Source organism: Ranitomeya imitator, chromosome 6, assembly GCF_032444005.1.
Source record: "Ranitomeya imitator isolate aRanImi1 chromosome 6, aRanImi1.pri, whole genome shotgun sequence".
NCBI lineage: Eukaryota > Metazoa > Chordata > Amphibia > Anura > Dendrobatidae > Ranitomeya > Ranitomeya imitator.
The window spans coordinates 449001007-449018093 of NC_091287.1; the positions used below are offsets into that span (position 1 = coordinate 449001007).

Here is a 17087-nt window from a genome sequence, read left to right on the forward strand (position 1 = left end):
TTTGTTTTTGGTAAGAGATGTATTGAAGAAGGGAAAAAAAAATAAAGGAATTCTGGCTTTTCATTTTTTTCTTCTTATGGTGTTTATATTTTGATTGATATTGTTGTGTCCATTCTAATATGGGTGTCCCCTTTAAAATAAAAATAAAAAAGTGGGGAAATTTGAATGTTTTTTTCTTCGTATTATTAGTATTCTTAAACCTATGTTGTTCTATAAAGAGCAATAGCAGAAATATTGCAATATATAGTCAAAACGATTTTGTCCTTTTAAGTTCAGCCTCTGGCTGTAGCGCCATGTGAAGATGCAGGCTGTGGAACTTATCGAGGAGGTTTTATTTTTTGGTAGAGTTGCTTTCATTCGCTCTCATTAGCCCCTTGGGGACTTGAACTTGCTTTCTACAGAACATTACAATACTGCATTATTGCAGGCTACTGTACAGTTACCGATACCCTATGAATCCCAGCCTATAAGGTACCGTCACACTTAGCGACGCTGCAGCGATACCGACAACGATCCGGATCGCTGCAGCGTCGCCGTTTGGTCGCTGGAGAGCTGTCACACAGACCGCTCTCCAGCGACCAACGATGCCGGTAACCAGGGTAAACATCGGGTAACTAAGCGCAGGGCCGCGCTTAGTAACCCGATGTTTACCCTGGTTACCATGCTAAAAGTAAAAAAAACAAACACTAGATACTTACCTACCGCTGTCTGTCCTCCAGCGCTGCGCTCTGCTTCTCTGCTCTCCTCCTGTACTGGCTGTGAGCCGGAAAGCAGAGCGGTGACGTCACCGCTCTGCTTTCCGGCTCACAGCCAGTACAGGAGGAGTGCAGAGCACAGCGCTGGAGGACAGACGGCTGTAGGTAAGTATGTAGTGTGTTTTTTTTTACTTTTAGCATGGTAACCAGGGTAAACATCGGGTTACTAAGCGCGGCCCTGCGCTTAGTTACCCGATGTTTACCCTGGTTACCAGTGAAGACATCGCTGGATCGGTGTCACACACGCCGATCCAGCGATGTCAGCAGGAGTCCAGCGACTAAATAAAGTTCTGGACTTTCTTCAGCGACCAACGATCTCCCAGCAGGGGCCTGATCGTTGGTCGCTGTCACACATAACGATTTCATTAACGATATCGTTGCTACGTCACAAATAGCAACGATATCGTTAACAATATCGTTATGTGTGAAGGTACCTTTAGTGTTGGCTTCCTGCTGTGTAACACAGCCGGCACCTGTGCTGTACAGGGCAAGCTCAGCTCCTGGCACAGCTCCATGCTAGCAGTATGCACAAGAACGTACGGGGGATGTTAAGATTCTCATTTAAATGAATGGGAGTTTAAGAAATGTCACCAATATAACTGTTTGATTATAACCAATATACTGATGATACATTAATCAAAATGCTTACTGTTTACAGTGCACACCAAAATCTTCTATTTTATTCAAGGGGATCGTCTGGTATTCTGATGGCCCTTCATCTGGAGGCTTGTACCCCTAATGATCAAACATAAGGCAATATTTGTAAGATCACATATCTAACATATACAGACAGATGCTTTATAGCATACAGTCAATGTATAGCACATGTATATATACAATATAGAAGTCAGACGACACTGTGCTCAATGTACAGCATTTGCTCCAAAACATATTACCTTTGGGTAAGTCCGGAAAGCTCCTAGATTGACTTTGCCTGCAGATATTGTCCTGGTTGGATCAATCTAAGAAAGAATTATCATTATAAGTACCTATGTATATTATAGTTTGACAGTTTCTTTTTTAATTAAAGTTTTCTCCTGAGCTCTTTTCAGAGCTCAGGATAGTGATGTAGATCGCATCAGAAGACAAGAATACAATCGTTTTCTCACAATTTCTTCCTCGATGTGATTTCATTATCAGGCGCATGATACAATACTCACCACAACAGCCACAAAGGGTTCCTGGAATTGTTGATTTAGCATCTGAGTGCTGACATCTATTCCTGACAGCCAGCAGCCATAGCCGGGATGACTGTGGTACCAGCCAATTGCATTTTCAAGTCTTCCAACCTGACAAAAAAAAAAAAGGGAGATTATTAAAGTCTAAACTGCCCTCTTGTGGCACAATTATTGTAAAGAAAGAAGAATAGCTTATTCTCCATTAAAATCGGTTTTCCCCATGAACAGCTACTATGGCATATTAATGGCACTGCTTTGGACCCCGCTTACAAAACAGAGAGGTGCTTTGTATGAGCAAGTCCTGGTAACGGGGATCAAGCACTACATCTCTTACATGATTGGCCACCTCATGTTACTACATTTGCTCTGTAGAAGAGGCTGGGATAATCCCTGGCTAGCTGCAAATCCATGGAAATCCAGATGTCAGATGCTTTGCTGCTGCCAAGTTACTCACCTTCCCCAGGTCCAGCACTAACGCTCCCCTGGTCTTTATTGACAGGCTGCAGTGGTGACGGATATAATGGCTACAGCACATGCAGCCTCTCGAGCCGATCACCAGGTCATCTACACTGATAGGACCGATGCCCAATGACTGGATGCAGTAGTCGTGACGCCACCACTGCAGCCTCTCAAAGACCAGGGCAGTGGCAGAGAGGCACGACCTGGGAAGCACTAATAACCTTTAAGCTTATTATTTTACCTGGCGGAAGTTCATAGGGATCACTAATTTACTTTTAAATTGAGATCCATTTGCTCATTCACTTCTAGAAACACATTTTTATGTCACATTTAATGCAAGTTTATTGCATAGAAACCTATAGGAAAATTTACAAACCACAGAACCATGGTTCGACCAGAACCCAATGATGGCTATACCACAGTCAAAAGAAAATAAAAATTAAAAAACGTTCCCATATTTTCACCCTAAATAATCTTAATAGATGCAGATACATTGGGGTTTTACAGAACTGAAGTGCCTATTATTGGGCAATGGAGCTGGGTATTATTATAGACACAACAGTACCTGCTTAGCATTTTCGATGTACGCAGCCATGTACTCGTAGGCAGCCGCCTGGGCGTTCACTCGGGTCTCAGTTCCTTCCACTGGTAAAGCAAAGCTGTCCATAATAATCATGGTTTCTCCATCCACCTTTCCCAACATCAGACCCATCACCTCCAGGTTTCCTCCCGATCTGGCGTGCATGACCATCTTCAGCAGCGCCAGAGCGGAGACTTTGCAATACTTAAAGTAATGATTGCTGGAAAACAAAGAAAAAGTTACAGAATCATCAGGAATGATAAAACTCTCACAAACTGATAGCAAACTGTTATGCTAGAACTTTTTCTATTACTAGTATTTTCCCATGTTTACATTCGGGTGGAAAAAACAGATGGTACATTGACTTAAAGGGAATCTGTCACTAAAAAAACCCCAACAACCACCCACTATTAACCTGCAGATAAGTGGGTTCATAGTGTTGTGAACCTGCCCACTGTCTGTACTGAGAGTCCCTCTGCCGGGAGAAAATCAACTTTATTCAGTCAGTGCAGGGGGCACGGTTACAGCCATTGCCCTCTATATACAGAGCAGTGATTGAAACAGCATCTGCACCGTCCCCGCGGCTCAAGCCGCATCTGCACCGTCCCCACGGCTCAAGCCGCATCTGCACCGTCCCCGCGGCTCAAGCCGCATCTGCACCGTCCCCGCGGCTCAAGCCGCATCTGCACCGTCCCCGCGGCTCAAGCCGCATCTGCACCGTCCCCGCGGCTCAAGCCGCATCTGCACCGTCCCCGCGGCTCAAGCCGCATCTGCACCGTCCCCGCGGCTCAAGCCGCATCTGCACCGTCCCCGCGGCTCAAGCCGCATCTGCACCGTCCCCGCGGCTCAAGCCGCATCTGCACCGTCTGCAGATTAGCCTCATATCTGAAAGCTTATAGCCTTTCTCCATTTGACAGGTTCCCTTTAATAGATGTGTCTGGAAAACACCATCAGTGACCCTGGGAATCCAGCACAGTTATGTGAAGGTACAGTGGTCTCATAAAAGTCACATTACTGTACGTACCAAGTCAGGATTGCCTACTTCTGCACACTACAGCAGTCACTGCAATAAAAAAGTCATTTTTAGGGTATGTGCACAGGTTGCGGATTCTCTGCGGATCCGCAGCATTTTTTGCAGTGCAGAAACGCTGCAGATCCGCAATAGATTTACACTACAATGTAAATCAATGAGAAAAAAAAAATGCTGTGCACACTGTGCGGAAAATCCGCTGTGGAAACACCGGATTACGTACCGGTAATGCTCTTTTATAGAGCCACGACAGCACCCACTTGAGAGAGGGGATCCGCCCCTAGGAACAGGAAACCCTATGGAGAGAATAAAAGGGGCGGTCCCCCTCGCTCCCACAGTTGGGTTTACAGAGATTGCGAGGAACCGCCCACCAGACTTTAGTAGGTCATTCAATATCATCATTTATAATTAGTTAACTTAAGCATGGCTAACTATAAGAACCAAACACCCTTAACCGTGCTTATAAATAAAAACCTATAAGGGTGGGAAGTGAAGGGGTGCTGTCGTGGCTCTATAAAAGAGCATTACCGGTACGTAATCCGGTGTTTTCTCTTCGCCATGACAGCACCCACTTGAGAGACTTTCAGAGATAGTCATTTGGGAGGGATCACCGTGTTAAGGACTGATCTACCGAAGGACAAGTCAGATGAGGCAGATAGATCTAATCTATAGTGATTATAGAAGGTAGTAGGTGAAGACCAGGTTGCGGCCTTACATATCAGTTCTATCGGAACCTCCGCTCGTTCAGCCCAGGATGATGCAATCGCCCGGGTGGAATGTGCTCTTACGGTCTCAGGCGGATTCTCCCCTTTGGATGAATAGGCCAGACATATTGCATCTCGAATCCACCAAGATAAAGTACCCTTCGTAATTCCAGCTCCTTTTCTATGACCCTGGAACGAAACAAAGAGAGCCCTGCTCTTCCTCCAGGCGCTAGTCCTATCCAAATAGGCTAATATGGCTCTCCTCACATCTAATGTGTGGTATCTTTGTTCTTCCTGACTTGTAGGGTTATCATAGAAGGAGGGAAGGTAAATTTCTTGTGTTCTATGAAATTTAGTGCATACTTTGGGTAAGTATGAAGGGTCTGTTTTAAGGACAACTCTGTCTGGGAAGACTGACAAAGGGAGGATCTATCGATAGTGCCTGTATGTCACTTACTCTTCTTGCTGACACTAAGGCGACGAGAAGAGCTGTCTTGAGGGAGACATGTTTTATGTGAGCTGAATGTAGAGGCTCAAAAGGATGGTCTGTAAGAGCTTCGAGAACTAAATTAACATCCCAAGGTGGTACATGGGGAGTTCGAACTGTTTCTGACCTCTGGCATGCTGCAACAAATCTGGCTACCCACTTATTACCTGCGATATCAAGACCATATAAAGCCCCCAGCGCAGAGATGTGTACTTTTAAAGGTACTGACTGCCAGACCTAGATCGCGCCCTTTTTGAAGAAATTCTAGAATCATGGGAATGTGAATTTCGTTTGACAGGGCCGTTGGGTAGAGGTTTAGAAATTTTTTCCACACTCTTGCATAGATGGAGGTAGTGGACTTTTTCCTACTTAGTAGTAGAGTGTCAATCACTTTGTTTGAGAACCCCCTCATCTTTAGCAGCTGCCTCTCAAGTTCCAGGCTGTTAACCGTAGACCCTTCACCTGAGGGTGGTTGAAGGGGCCCTGGAAGAGAAGATCCCGATCCTCCAGGAGGATCCAAGGGTCTGAGATTGACATGGCTCTCAGCCAGGAAAACCATGGCCTCTTGGGCCAGAATGGAGCAATTAGGATCACGTTTGCTCTGTCCTCCCTTATCTTCCTGATCACTGTCGGAAGTAGTATCAGCGGGGGAAAGGCATATGCCTTCTTGAATACCCATGGTACTTGTAGGGCGTCGAAGATATCTGGATTGTCAGATCAGAACAATGATGCGAATTTTTTGACTTGCCTGTTTCGTCTTGTCGCAAAGATCTATTTCGGGAGTGCCCCACTTTTTTATTATCATACAAAAGATACGACGATTTAGAATACACTCTCCTTGATGGAGAGTGTGGTGACTGAGGAAATCTGCTCTCGAATTGTCGATTCCTCTTACATGTAGCGCTGATATGGACAGGAGGTGTTCCTCTGCCATGGCTAGAATATCGTTGGCTATAGACATGAGTCCTTCCGATCTTGTTCCTCCTTGGTGGTTTATATAGGCTACTGCTGTCATGTTGTCTGAGAAGACTCTTGTATGTGTTCCGTGTAGCTGCGGAAGAAATTCAGATAAGGCATGATAAACAGCCTTCAGCTCTTTTTTATTAGAAGAATCATCTGATTCTGTAGGAGACCACAGACCTTGCACTATTTGATCTTCTAAATATGCTCCCCACCCACTAGGACTGGCGTCAGTGAAAACAGTTTTCGATGGTTTTACCACCCAGGGGACCCCACTGGAAAGATGGTTCGGATTTAACCACCAAGTGAGAGATTGTATCACGTCCGTCGTTAAGGAAATACGAGAATCTAATCGGCCAAGTAACCTTTCTTCCTCACGAAGTATTGTATACTGCAATTTCCTACTATGGAATTGGGCCCACGGAACAGCTGGAATACAAGAGGTGAAGGAACCAAGAAGGGACATACCTTCTCTTAGGGAAATTAGAGGGTGGTTAATCACTGATTGTACTTTGTTTATGATTGCTATTTGTTTTGACTCGGGAAGAAAGCACATTTGATTTGTAGAGTCTAGAATAATTCCTAAAAATTTTTGATCAGTTGTGGGGGACAATCTAGATTTTTCCCAATTCACTAACCACCCTAACCCCTGTAAGGATGAAATTGAATCAGACACGCGTTGATGACATTGAGAAAGAGAGTTCCCGACTATCAATAGGTCATCCAAATAAGGTATTATGAGTGTATCTTTTAACCTCAAATATGACATTACTTCTGACATCAGTTTTGTGAAAACTCTAGGGGCTATTGATAGTCCAAGGGGCATTGATGTGTATTGATAATGCCGTATCTGACCTTTGACCATAACTGCCACCCGTAGATATTGTTGATGCTCTCTGAAGATTGGCAGATGATAGTATGCATCTTTAAGGTCAAGAACTGCCATGAAGCAATGGGGAAACAGAAGCTTGACAGCTGACCGAATGGATTCCATTTTAAACGTTTGGTTCTCTAAGAAGACGTTTAGTCTTTTGAGGTTAATTATTGTTCTATATGATCCGTCAGGTTTTGAAATCAAAAATAAAGGGGAATAAAAACCCCTTCCTTTTTGATGAAAAGGGACTTCCACTAATACTCCTTTGGACAGGAGAGTTATTATTTCCTGTTCCAAGGCCTCTTGTTGTGAAGGTGAACCTAAGGAAGTCAAACAAAACGAGTCCGGCGGAACTTGAGAAAATCTTAGTTTTAGGCCTGTAGTTATAAGGCTAGTTGCCCATGAATTAGAGGTTATTGCCAGCCATTGTGTGGAGAAGAAGGACAACCTACCACCAACAGGTAGATCTGTCCTAGCGGGGTTTATCCTCAGGTTTGAAGGGGCGTTTTCCGAAGAAGGCTCCCTTCTGCTTAAAGTCCTTATTAGCCCAACGGTCCTGGTTTTTATAGTCCCGTCTTCTGTTGAACATGGGCTTTCGGAATGCTCTCCTATAAGATGGAAGATAAGAGTTATTGGGGAACCCTTTCTTCCTCTCACCTGCTTTGGTAAGAATGTCATCCAACTGAGCACCAAATAGGTACTCACCTTGGCAGGGCAGACCACATAACTTGGATTTTGTTTGTGGATCGCCTTTCCACCCCTTTAGCCACAAGGCGCGGCGAGCCGCGTTGGTTAGGCCTGCTGATTTGGCTGCTAGTCGGATGGAATCAGCCGAAGAATCTGCCAAAAAGGCAGTAGCTCCTCTAATTAACGGAATGGATGACACGAGTTTATTGCGGGAAAGGCCACCTTTTAAGCCTTCTTCCAGATCATTCAACCAAACCATCAGGGACCTAGCAGTACATGTGGCCGAGATAGCTGGTCTAAAGGCTCCTGTACAGGATTCCCAAGCTCTTTTTAAAAGGGAATCTGCTTTCCGATCGAGCGGGTCTTGCAGGGATCCTGAATCTTCAACAGGCAATAAAGATTTCTTAGAAGTGGATGCCACTGCCGCATCTACTTTTGGGGCTTTTACCCATTTGGAGAAATCCTCGTCATTAAAGGGATAGCGACGTTTTGAGGAAGACGGCAACCCTCTTTGCCCCTGGCTTTCCCACTCTTTTTTAACTAACTCCTTTATTGCTGGAATAATAGGAAAGGAAGGTCTCTTTTTCTCGGACAGGCCAGCAAACATCACGTCCTGTGGTGTTTTAAGGGTCTTAGTATCTTCTATACCCATGGTGTTACGTACTGATCTGACTAAATTGTCAATGCTTTCTGTAGGGAAACATGTATCCTGTTCACCCTCCGAGGATATAACCTCTTGGGAACTGTCCGACTCCTTATCCTCAACCTCAGATGACTGTTCAGATATAGGAGAGCTGTATTTCTTCCTACTTCCAGGAATTTTATCCGAGTTTCGAAAGGCTCGCAACTCCTCTCTTATCATACTACGTATATCATCCGACCTTACTGAAGACTCCTCTCCTAAGGTGGATTCGATGCAAGACTGGCATAACTTTTTTAAGTAGGTATCCGGGAGCGGCTGAGAGCATAAGGCACATTGCTTATGTTTTGATTTCCCTGTTCTTTTAACCTAGGGAATTAGACGAAAGAGGGAGTATAATCAGCTTAGAATAGGGTAGACATACACTCACCCCTGAAGCTGTCATAATACCGGCTGGAGAGGAGGAGACGGAGGCACAGATGGAGGAACCGACCGGTCCGATCTCTTTTCCCTGGCGCTCTTGGAGGATGATCTGCGGCTGCTAGTCCGGCTTCCTGGTGTGACAGCGTTAACCTCAGAAGAAGGCAACGTTGTCTCTTGAGGAGATGCCATGATGGACGCCGGGAATCAGCGCCGGCGTCCTTTTGTTATGGGGGCCGCCATCTTCCTCCTGCCGCACCCGGAAGTGTCCACTACATCCGGGTTGCGGCTCTGCTGTGCGCGCCTGCGCTCCCACCCAGCGATCGCGCAGGCGCCGTCCTCCTCCTCTATCACCCCGGAAGTTGTAGTAATACTTCCGGGGGAGAATTACTGGGCCCCATGCTGCCTGTGCGCCTCCCGAGGCTGGCGTCACAGGATCTTACCCCAGCGGTCCGGCCCGCAGGTCTGCTGGATGCCTCTCCGTGAGCCAGGCGACTCCCCGATCCTGGCCTCACGGTACCTGCCAGCAGAGGGGGGAAGCTGAGACAGGACCCCCGACGCTGCTTCCAGCTCTGGAGCCCTTGCCGTCCCTATTCAGGTAAACCGCGCAAGCGGCGTCCAGGCTGGGAATCCTCTTCTCTCCAGGTCTCCCGTAGGAACAGGAAACCAACTGTGGGAGCGAGGGGGACCGCCCCTTTTATTCTCTCCATAGGGTTTCCTGTTCCTAGGGGCGGATCCCCTCTCTCAAGTGGGTGCTGTCGTGGCGAAGAGAAAATAGGGATTTTTGTGTTACTCACCGTAAAATCCTTTTCTCCGAGACGCTCATTGGGGGACACAGGACTGTGGGTGTATGCTTCTGCCGCCAGGAGGCTGACACTAAGTAGACATAAAAAAAGTTAGCTCCTCCTCCGTCGTATACACCCTGACACTGGCTACCAGAGAATCCAGTTTGGTGCAAAAGCAGTAGGAGAAGTAAAAATAATATTATCAGCATAAATACAGAAAACTTAAGTCTAGAAAAAACCTCACTCTGATAATATCAGATACAAAAAGACAGTAGCCACCAGGGAGGGAGCTGTGTCCCCCAATGAGCGTCTCGGAGAAAAGGATTTTACGGTGAGTAACACAAAAATCCCTATTTCTCCTTCGCCTCATTGGGGGACACAGGACTGTGGGATGTCCTAAAGCAGTCCCTGGGTGGGAAATTAACTCACCAATAATAATTATCCAGACCACTGTTGTCTATAAGAGCGTTACCGCCGCTTGAAGAATCCTTCTACTCAGACTTGCATCTGCAGAGATCTGGGAGAGGACGTTATAATGTTTGACAAAGGTATGCAAACTAGACCAGGTTGCAGCTTTGCAAACCTGTTCTGCTGAGGCCTGATGCCGAATCGCCCAGGAAGCCCCCCACTGCTCTAGTGGAGTGAGCTTTGATTCCAGCCGGAACCATCATGCCCTTGGTGCGATAGGCCTCCAGAATGGCCGCACGTATCCACCTGGCCAGGGTAGATTTTGAGGCCGCGCCTCCCTTCCTGCAACCTTCTGGGAGGACAAACAGAGCATCCATCTGACGGAAAGGAGCCGTACGGGAAATGTATCTCCTCAGCGCTCTCACCAGGTCCAACGTATGGAGAGCTTTTTTTTTTTTTTTTTTTACACGGTGCGTAGGCGCCAGGCAAAAAGAAGGAAGAACTATATCCTCATTAAAATGGAACGAGGAAACAACCTTCGGCAAAAAGGAAGGTACTGGTCCAAGTACTACCTTGTCCTGAAGAAAACGTAGAAAGGGAGTACGACAGGACAGGGCTGACAGTTCTGATACCCGCCTTATGGAAGTTAAGGCCACTAAAAATACGACTTTCCAAGAAAGGAAAGTCAAGGAAATATCCTCAAGAGGCTCTAAGGGAGCCTCCTGCAAGGCCCTTAAGACTAAATTAAGGTCCCAAGCTTCCAAAGGAGACTTATAAGTAGGGACCTTATGAACGACTCCCTGAAAAAAAGGTCCTGACCTGACAGGTAGTAGCAATCCTACGCTAAAAAAATAAAGAAAGACCGAAAAGGCTGAAATTTGCCTTTTAAGAGTACTTGGAGCAAGCCCTGAATCCAGTCCTGCTTGGAGAAAGGCTAGAATATTAGGGATGGAAAAACGCACAGGAGGCAGCCCGCGCCCTCTACACCAAGAAAGAAAGACTTTCCAAGTGTAAAGAAACTCTGGCCGAAACGGTTTTACATGCATTAATCATGGTATCTGATACCTCTTGGGAGAACCCTGCCTGAGTCAAAAACCCAAGATTCAACGGCCAGGCCGTCAAACGTAGGACCCCTGAGTTCTGGTGGTAAAAACGGCCCTTGAGATAGAAGATCTGGACAATTGGGGAGCCGCCACGGAACTCCGGCGAAAAGCTGTACTAGGTCCGCATACCAGGTTCGCCATGGCCAACCCGGAGCGATCAGAATAGCCGGCGCTCCTTCTGACTTGATCTTCTTGATTACCCTCGGGAGCAGCACCAGAGGAGGGACAGATAAGAGAGATGAAACTGGTTCCAAGTCAGTACTGGCGCATCCACGGCGATCGCCTGTGGATCTCGGTACCGGGAGACAAGTCTGGGTACCTTGGCATTCCACTTGGACGCCATTAGATCCACATCCAGAATCCCCCATAGATGGCATATTTGATGGAGAGACCATACCCTTGACGCCAGACCCGGACGGCTGAGGAAATCTGCCGCCCAGTTCTCTTCGCTAGGGATGTGGACTGCGGGAATCACCGAGTGATTCCTCTCAGCCCAGAATAGAATTTCTTTTACCTCCTGCATGGCTGCCTTGCTGCGGGTGCCCCCCTGAAGATTTATGTAGGCCACGGCTGTGGCGTAATCCACAGATAACATGACCTTCGTGAACACCCTGGGAGCGGAGGCCAGCCCGAAGGGTAAAGCCGTGAACTAAAAGTGTAGTTTGTTTAGGGCGAACCGGAGAAATCTTTGATGAGAAGAAAAAAATGGGAATATGTAGGCAGACATCCTGAATGTCTATTGAGACCAAGAACTCTCCCTTTTCCATTGAGGCAATAACTGCGGACGCGGACAAACCTGTTTAAGCGTTTCAGATCCAGAATAGGTCTTACTATTCCGTCCTTTTTGGGTACTACGAAAAGATTGGAATAAAATCCTTGAAACCTTTCTTCTCTTGGAACAGGAGAAATAACCCCGCAGAGACGAAGGGACCCTATGAAATTGTACTGGTCTTGTCAGTGGGACCCGGACCTGGAAAGAACCAGGGAGAAGGCTGACAGACTAGCTCTATCTTGTAACCTGAAGATACGAGCTCTCCCACCCACTGGTCGTGGATAACTTAAAGCCAGACCTGGAGAAACAAAAGTAGACTTCCGCCTACTCTGTTGGAAGCACTCCGAGGAGGTCTCCAAACACTTTTGAGTCCTAGATTCTCTGGATATAGTTGACTGGGAAAGCATCTTTCCCCCCTGATGGGCCGTATAGGAGACTCGATTGTCTCGATCCTGATTGGGTCGGCCCTGCTCCGCAGAGCCCGATGCTGGAGCCCATCTAGTATTACGAAAGGATCTGAAGCGGGCCTGGAATTGGCGACGCAAAGGCTGTCTAATCCTCTGCTGAGGAGAAAGCTAGCTCTTCCCTCCTGTGGAGTTGGAGTATTTTATGATGGAATATAGGCTGAACTGGATGGACAAATGTCTTTTTTCGGCCTTACTAACTATGTTACTATGTTACTATGAGATAAGCTGATCCAGCATTTTTTTTTTTTGAATAAGCCACCCCCCTGGTAGGGTAGGGTTGAAAGAGACTTTTTAGAAGTAGGATCGGCCCATGTACTTAACCAGAGCGCCCTTCTAATGGCAATTGCATTAGCCGCAGCAGAAGAAGGTACAATCTGCAGCATCAAAGGATGCATTGATCAGATAGCTACCCGCAAGAGCATCTGAGAAAAACATTTCTGACAGGTCTGTTGACAAATCCCTTTCTTGAAGAGCCTTTGTTAACCCCTTCCCGACCCATGACGCCACGTAGGCGTCATGAAAGTCGGTGCCAATCCGACCCATGACGCCTATGTGGCGTCATGGAAAGATCGCGTCCCTGCAGGCCGGGTGAAAGGGTTAACTCCCATTTCACCCGATCTGCAGGGACAGGGGGAGTGGTAGTTTAGCCCAGGGGGGGTGGCTTCACCCCCTCGTGGCTACGATCGCTCTGATTGGCAGTTTCACTTTCAACAGCCAATCAGAGCGATTTGTAATATTTCACCTATTATAACTGGTGAAATATTACAATCCAGCCATGGCCGATGCTGAAATATCATCGGCCATGGCTGGAAATACTAATGTGCCCCCACCCCACCGATCGCCCCCCCAGCCCCCCGATCTGGCCGGTACACTGCTCCGGCTCCCCTCCGTCCAGTGCTCCGCTCCCCCCCGTGCTCTTGTCCGCTCCCCCCGTGCTCCAATCACCCCCCCGTGCTCCAATCACCCCCCCTGCACTCCGATCCACACCCCCCGGTGCTCCGTTCCACCCCCCCGTGCTCCATTCCAGCCCCCCCGTGCTCCGTTCCACGCCCCCCGTGCTCCGTTCCACCCCTCCCGCGCTCCGATTCCCCCCCCCCCGTGCTCCGATCCCCCCCCCCCACCCCATCATACTTAACGATCCTGCCGGGGTCCCGTCCGTCTTCTCCCTGGGCGCCGCCATCTTCCAAAATGGCGGGCGCATGCGCAGTGCGCCCGCCGAATCTGCCGGCCGGCAGATTCGTTCCAAAGTGCATTTTGATCACTGAGATAGATGATATCTCAGTGATCAAAATAAAAAAAATAATAAATGACCCCCCCCCCCTTTGTCACCCCCATAGGTAGGGACAATAAAAAAATAAAGAAATTTTTTTTTCCACTAATGTTAGAATAGGGGTAGGGTTAGGGGTAGGGTTAGGGGTAGGGCTAGGGGTAGGGCTAGGGGTAGGGCTAGGGGTAGGGCTAGGGCTAGGGGTAGGGCTAGGGCTAGGGGTAGGGCTAGGGCTAGGGCTAGGGCTAGGGCTAGGGGTAGGGCTAGGGGTAGGGCTAGGGGTAGGGCTAGGGGTAGGGCTAGGGTTTCGGTATGTGCACACGTATTCTGGTCCTCTGTGGATTTTTTCGCAGCGGATTTGATAAATCCACAGTGCTAAACCACTGCGGATTTACCGAGTTTTTTTCTGCGCATTTCACTGCGGTTTTACAACTGCGATTTTCTATTGGAGCAGTTGTAAAACCGCTGCGGAATCCGCACAAAGAAGTGACATGCTGCGGAATGTAAACCCCTGCGTTTCCGTGCAGTTTTTCTGCAGCATGTGTACAGCGATTTTTGTTTCCCGTAGGTTTACATTGAACTGTAAACTCATGGGAAACTGCTGCGGATCCGCAGCGTTTTCCGCAGCGTGTGCACATACCTTTAGAATTAGGCTATGTGCACACGGTGCGGATTTGGCTGCGGATTGGCCGCTGCGGATTCGCAGCAGTGTTCCATCAGGTTTACAGTACCATGTAAACATATGAAAAACCAAATCCGCTGTGCCCATGGTGCGGAAAATACCGCGCGGAAACTCTGCGTTGTATTTTCCGCAGCATGTCAATTCTTTGTGCGGATTCCGCAGCGTTTTACACCTGTTCCTCAATAGGAATCCGCACAAAAAACACTGGAAATCCGCGGAAAATCCGCAGGTAAAACGCAGTGCCTTTTACCCGCGGATTTTTCAAAAATGGTGCGGAAATATCTCACACGAATCCGCAACGTGGGCACATAGCCTTAGGGTTAGGGTTGGAATTAGGGTTGTGGTTAGAGTTGTGATTAGGGTTATGGCTACAGTTGGGATTAGGGTTAGGGGTGTGGGGGGGTTAGTGTTGGAGTTAGAATTGAGGGGTTACCACTGTTTAGGCACATCAGGGGTCTCCAAACGCAACATGGCGCCACCATTGTTTCCAGCCAATCTCGTATTCAAAAAGTCAAATGGTGCTCCCTCACTTCCGAGCCCTGACGTGTGCCCAAACAGTGGTTTACCCCCACATATGGGGTACCAGCATACTCAGGACAAACTGCGCAACAATTACTGGGGTCCAATTTCTCCTGTTACCCTTGTGAATCAAAAAAAATGCTTGCTAAAACATAATTTTTGAGGAAAGAAAAATGATTTTTTATTTTCACGGCTCTGCGTTGTAAACGTCTGTGAAGCAATTGGGGGTTCAAAGTGCTCACCACACATCTAGATAAGTTCCTTTCGGGGTCTAGTTTCCAAAATGGGGTCACTTGTGGGGGGTTTCTACTGTTTAGGCACATCAGGGGCTCTGCAAACGCAACGTGACGCCCGCAGAGCATTCCATCAAAGTCTGCATTTCAAAACGTCACTACTTCAATTCCAAGCCCCGGCATGTGCCCAAACAGTAGTTTACTCCCACATATGGGGTATCACCGTACTCAGGAGAAACTGGACAACAACTTTTGGGGTCAAATTTCTCCTGTTACCCTTAGGAAAATAAAAAATTGCAGGCTAAAAGATCATTTTTGAGAAAATAATTTTTTTTTTTTATTTTCATGGCTCTGCGTTATAAACTTCTGTGAAGCACTTGGGGGTTCAAAGTCCTCACCACACATCTAGATTAGTTCCTTTGGGGGTCTAGTTTCCAAAATGGGGTCACTTGTGGGGGAGCTCCATTGCATAGGCACACAGGGGCGCTTCAAATGCGACATGGTGTCCGCTAATGATTGGAGCTAATTTTCCATTTAAAAAGCCAAATGGCGTGCCATCCCTTCCGAGCCCTGCCGTGCGCCCAAACAGTGGTTTACCCCCACATATGGGGTATCAGCGTACTCAGGACAAACTGGACAACAATATTTGGGGTCCAATTTCTCCTATTATCCTTGGCAAAATAGGAAATTCCAGGCTAAAAAATCATTTTTGAGGAAAGAAAAATTATTTTTTATTTTCATAGCTCTGCGTTATAAACTTCTGTGAAGCACCTGGGGGTTTAAAGTGCTCAATATGCATCTAGATAAGTTCCTTGGGGGGTCTAGTTTCCAAAATGGGGTCACTTGTGGGGGAGCGCCAATGTTTAGGCACACAGGAGCTATCCAAACGCGACATGGTGTCCGCTAACGATGGAAATAATTTTTCATTCAAAAAGTCAAATGGCGCTCCTTCCTTTCCGAGCCTTACCATGTGCCCAAACAGTGGTTTACCCCCACATGTGAAGTATTGGTGTACTCAGGAGAAATTGCCCAACACATTTTAGGATCCATTTTATCCTGTTGCCCATGTGAAAATGAAAAAATTGAGGCTAAAAGAATTTTTTTGTGAAAAAAAAGTACTTTTTCATTTTTACGGATCAATTTGTGAAGCACCTGGGGGTTCAAAGTGCTCACTATGCATCTAGATAAGTTCCTTGGGGCGTCTTGTTTCCAAAATGGGGTCACTTGTGGGGGAGCTCCAATTCTTAGGCACACGGGGGCTCTCCAAACGTGACATGGTGTCCGCTAAAGAGTGGAGCCAATTTTTGATTAAAAAAGTCAAATGGCGCTCCTTCCCTTCCAAGCCCTGCCGTGCGCCCAAACAGTGGTTTACCCCCACATATGAGGTACCAGCATACTCAGGACAAACTGCGCAACAATTACTGGGGTCCAATTTCTCCTTTTACCATTGGGAAAATAAAAAAATTGTTGCTAAAAGATAATTTTTGTGACTAAAAAGTTAAATGTTCATTTTTTCCTTCCATGTTGCTTCTGCTGCTGTGAAGCACCTGAAGGGTTAATAAACTTCTTGAATGTGGTTTTGAGTACCTTGAGGGGTGCAGTTTTTAGAATGGTGTCACTTTTGGGTATTTTCAGCCATATAGACCCCTCAAACTGACTTCAAATGTGAGGTGGTCCCTAAAAAAAATGGTTTTGTAAATTTCGTTGTAAAAATGACAAATCGCTGGTCAAATTTTAACCCTTATAACTTCCTAACAAAAAAAAATTTGGTTCCAAAATTGTGCTGATGTAAAGTAAACATGTGGGAAATGTTATTTATTAACTATTTTGTGTCACATATCTCTCTGGTTTAACAGAATAAAAATTCAAAATGTGAAAATTGCGAAATTTTCGCCAAATTTCCGTTTTTATCACAAACGCATAATTTATTGACCTAAATTTACCACTAACATGAAGCCCAATATGTCACGAAAAAAATATCAGAACCGCTAGGATCCGTTGAAGCGTTCCTGAGTTATTACCTCATAAAGGGACACTGGTCAGAATTGCAAAAAACGGCAAGGTCTTTAAGGTCAAA

General features: G+C 46.8%; 1 protein-coding gene across 2 annotated transcripts in view; it reads right to left on the minus strand.

Annotated features, from left to right (window-relative positions):
• Window positions 1-17087, minus strand: part of COPS5 (COP9 signalosome subunit 5) — a 50564-nt gene that overhangs the window by 17708 nt on the left and 15769 nt on the right. Inside the window, exons 2-6 of one of the 2 annotated variants that reach the window (XM_069731433.1) lie at window positions 3997-4035; window positions 2958-3192; window positions 1916-2044; window positions 1652-1717; window positions 1405-1490 (exon numbers count right to left, since the gene is read on the minus strand). In XM_069731433.1, coding sequence (XP_069587534.1) covers window positions 1405-1490; window positions 1652-1717; window positions 1916-2044; window positions 2958-3143 — 467 coding nt within the window. In that variant the 5' untranslated portion in view covers window positions 3144-3192; window positions 3997-4035. The remainder of the gene's footprint in view (window positions 1-1404; window positions 1491-1651; window positions 1718-1915; window positions 2045-2957; window positions 3193-3996; window positions 4036-17087) is intronic. The other variant, XM_069731432.1, reaches the window with a different exon arrangement.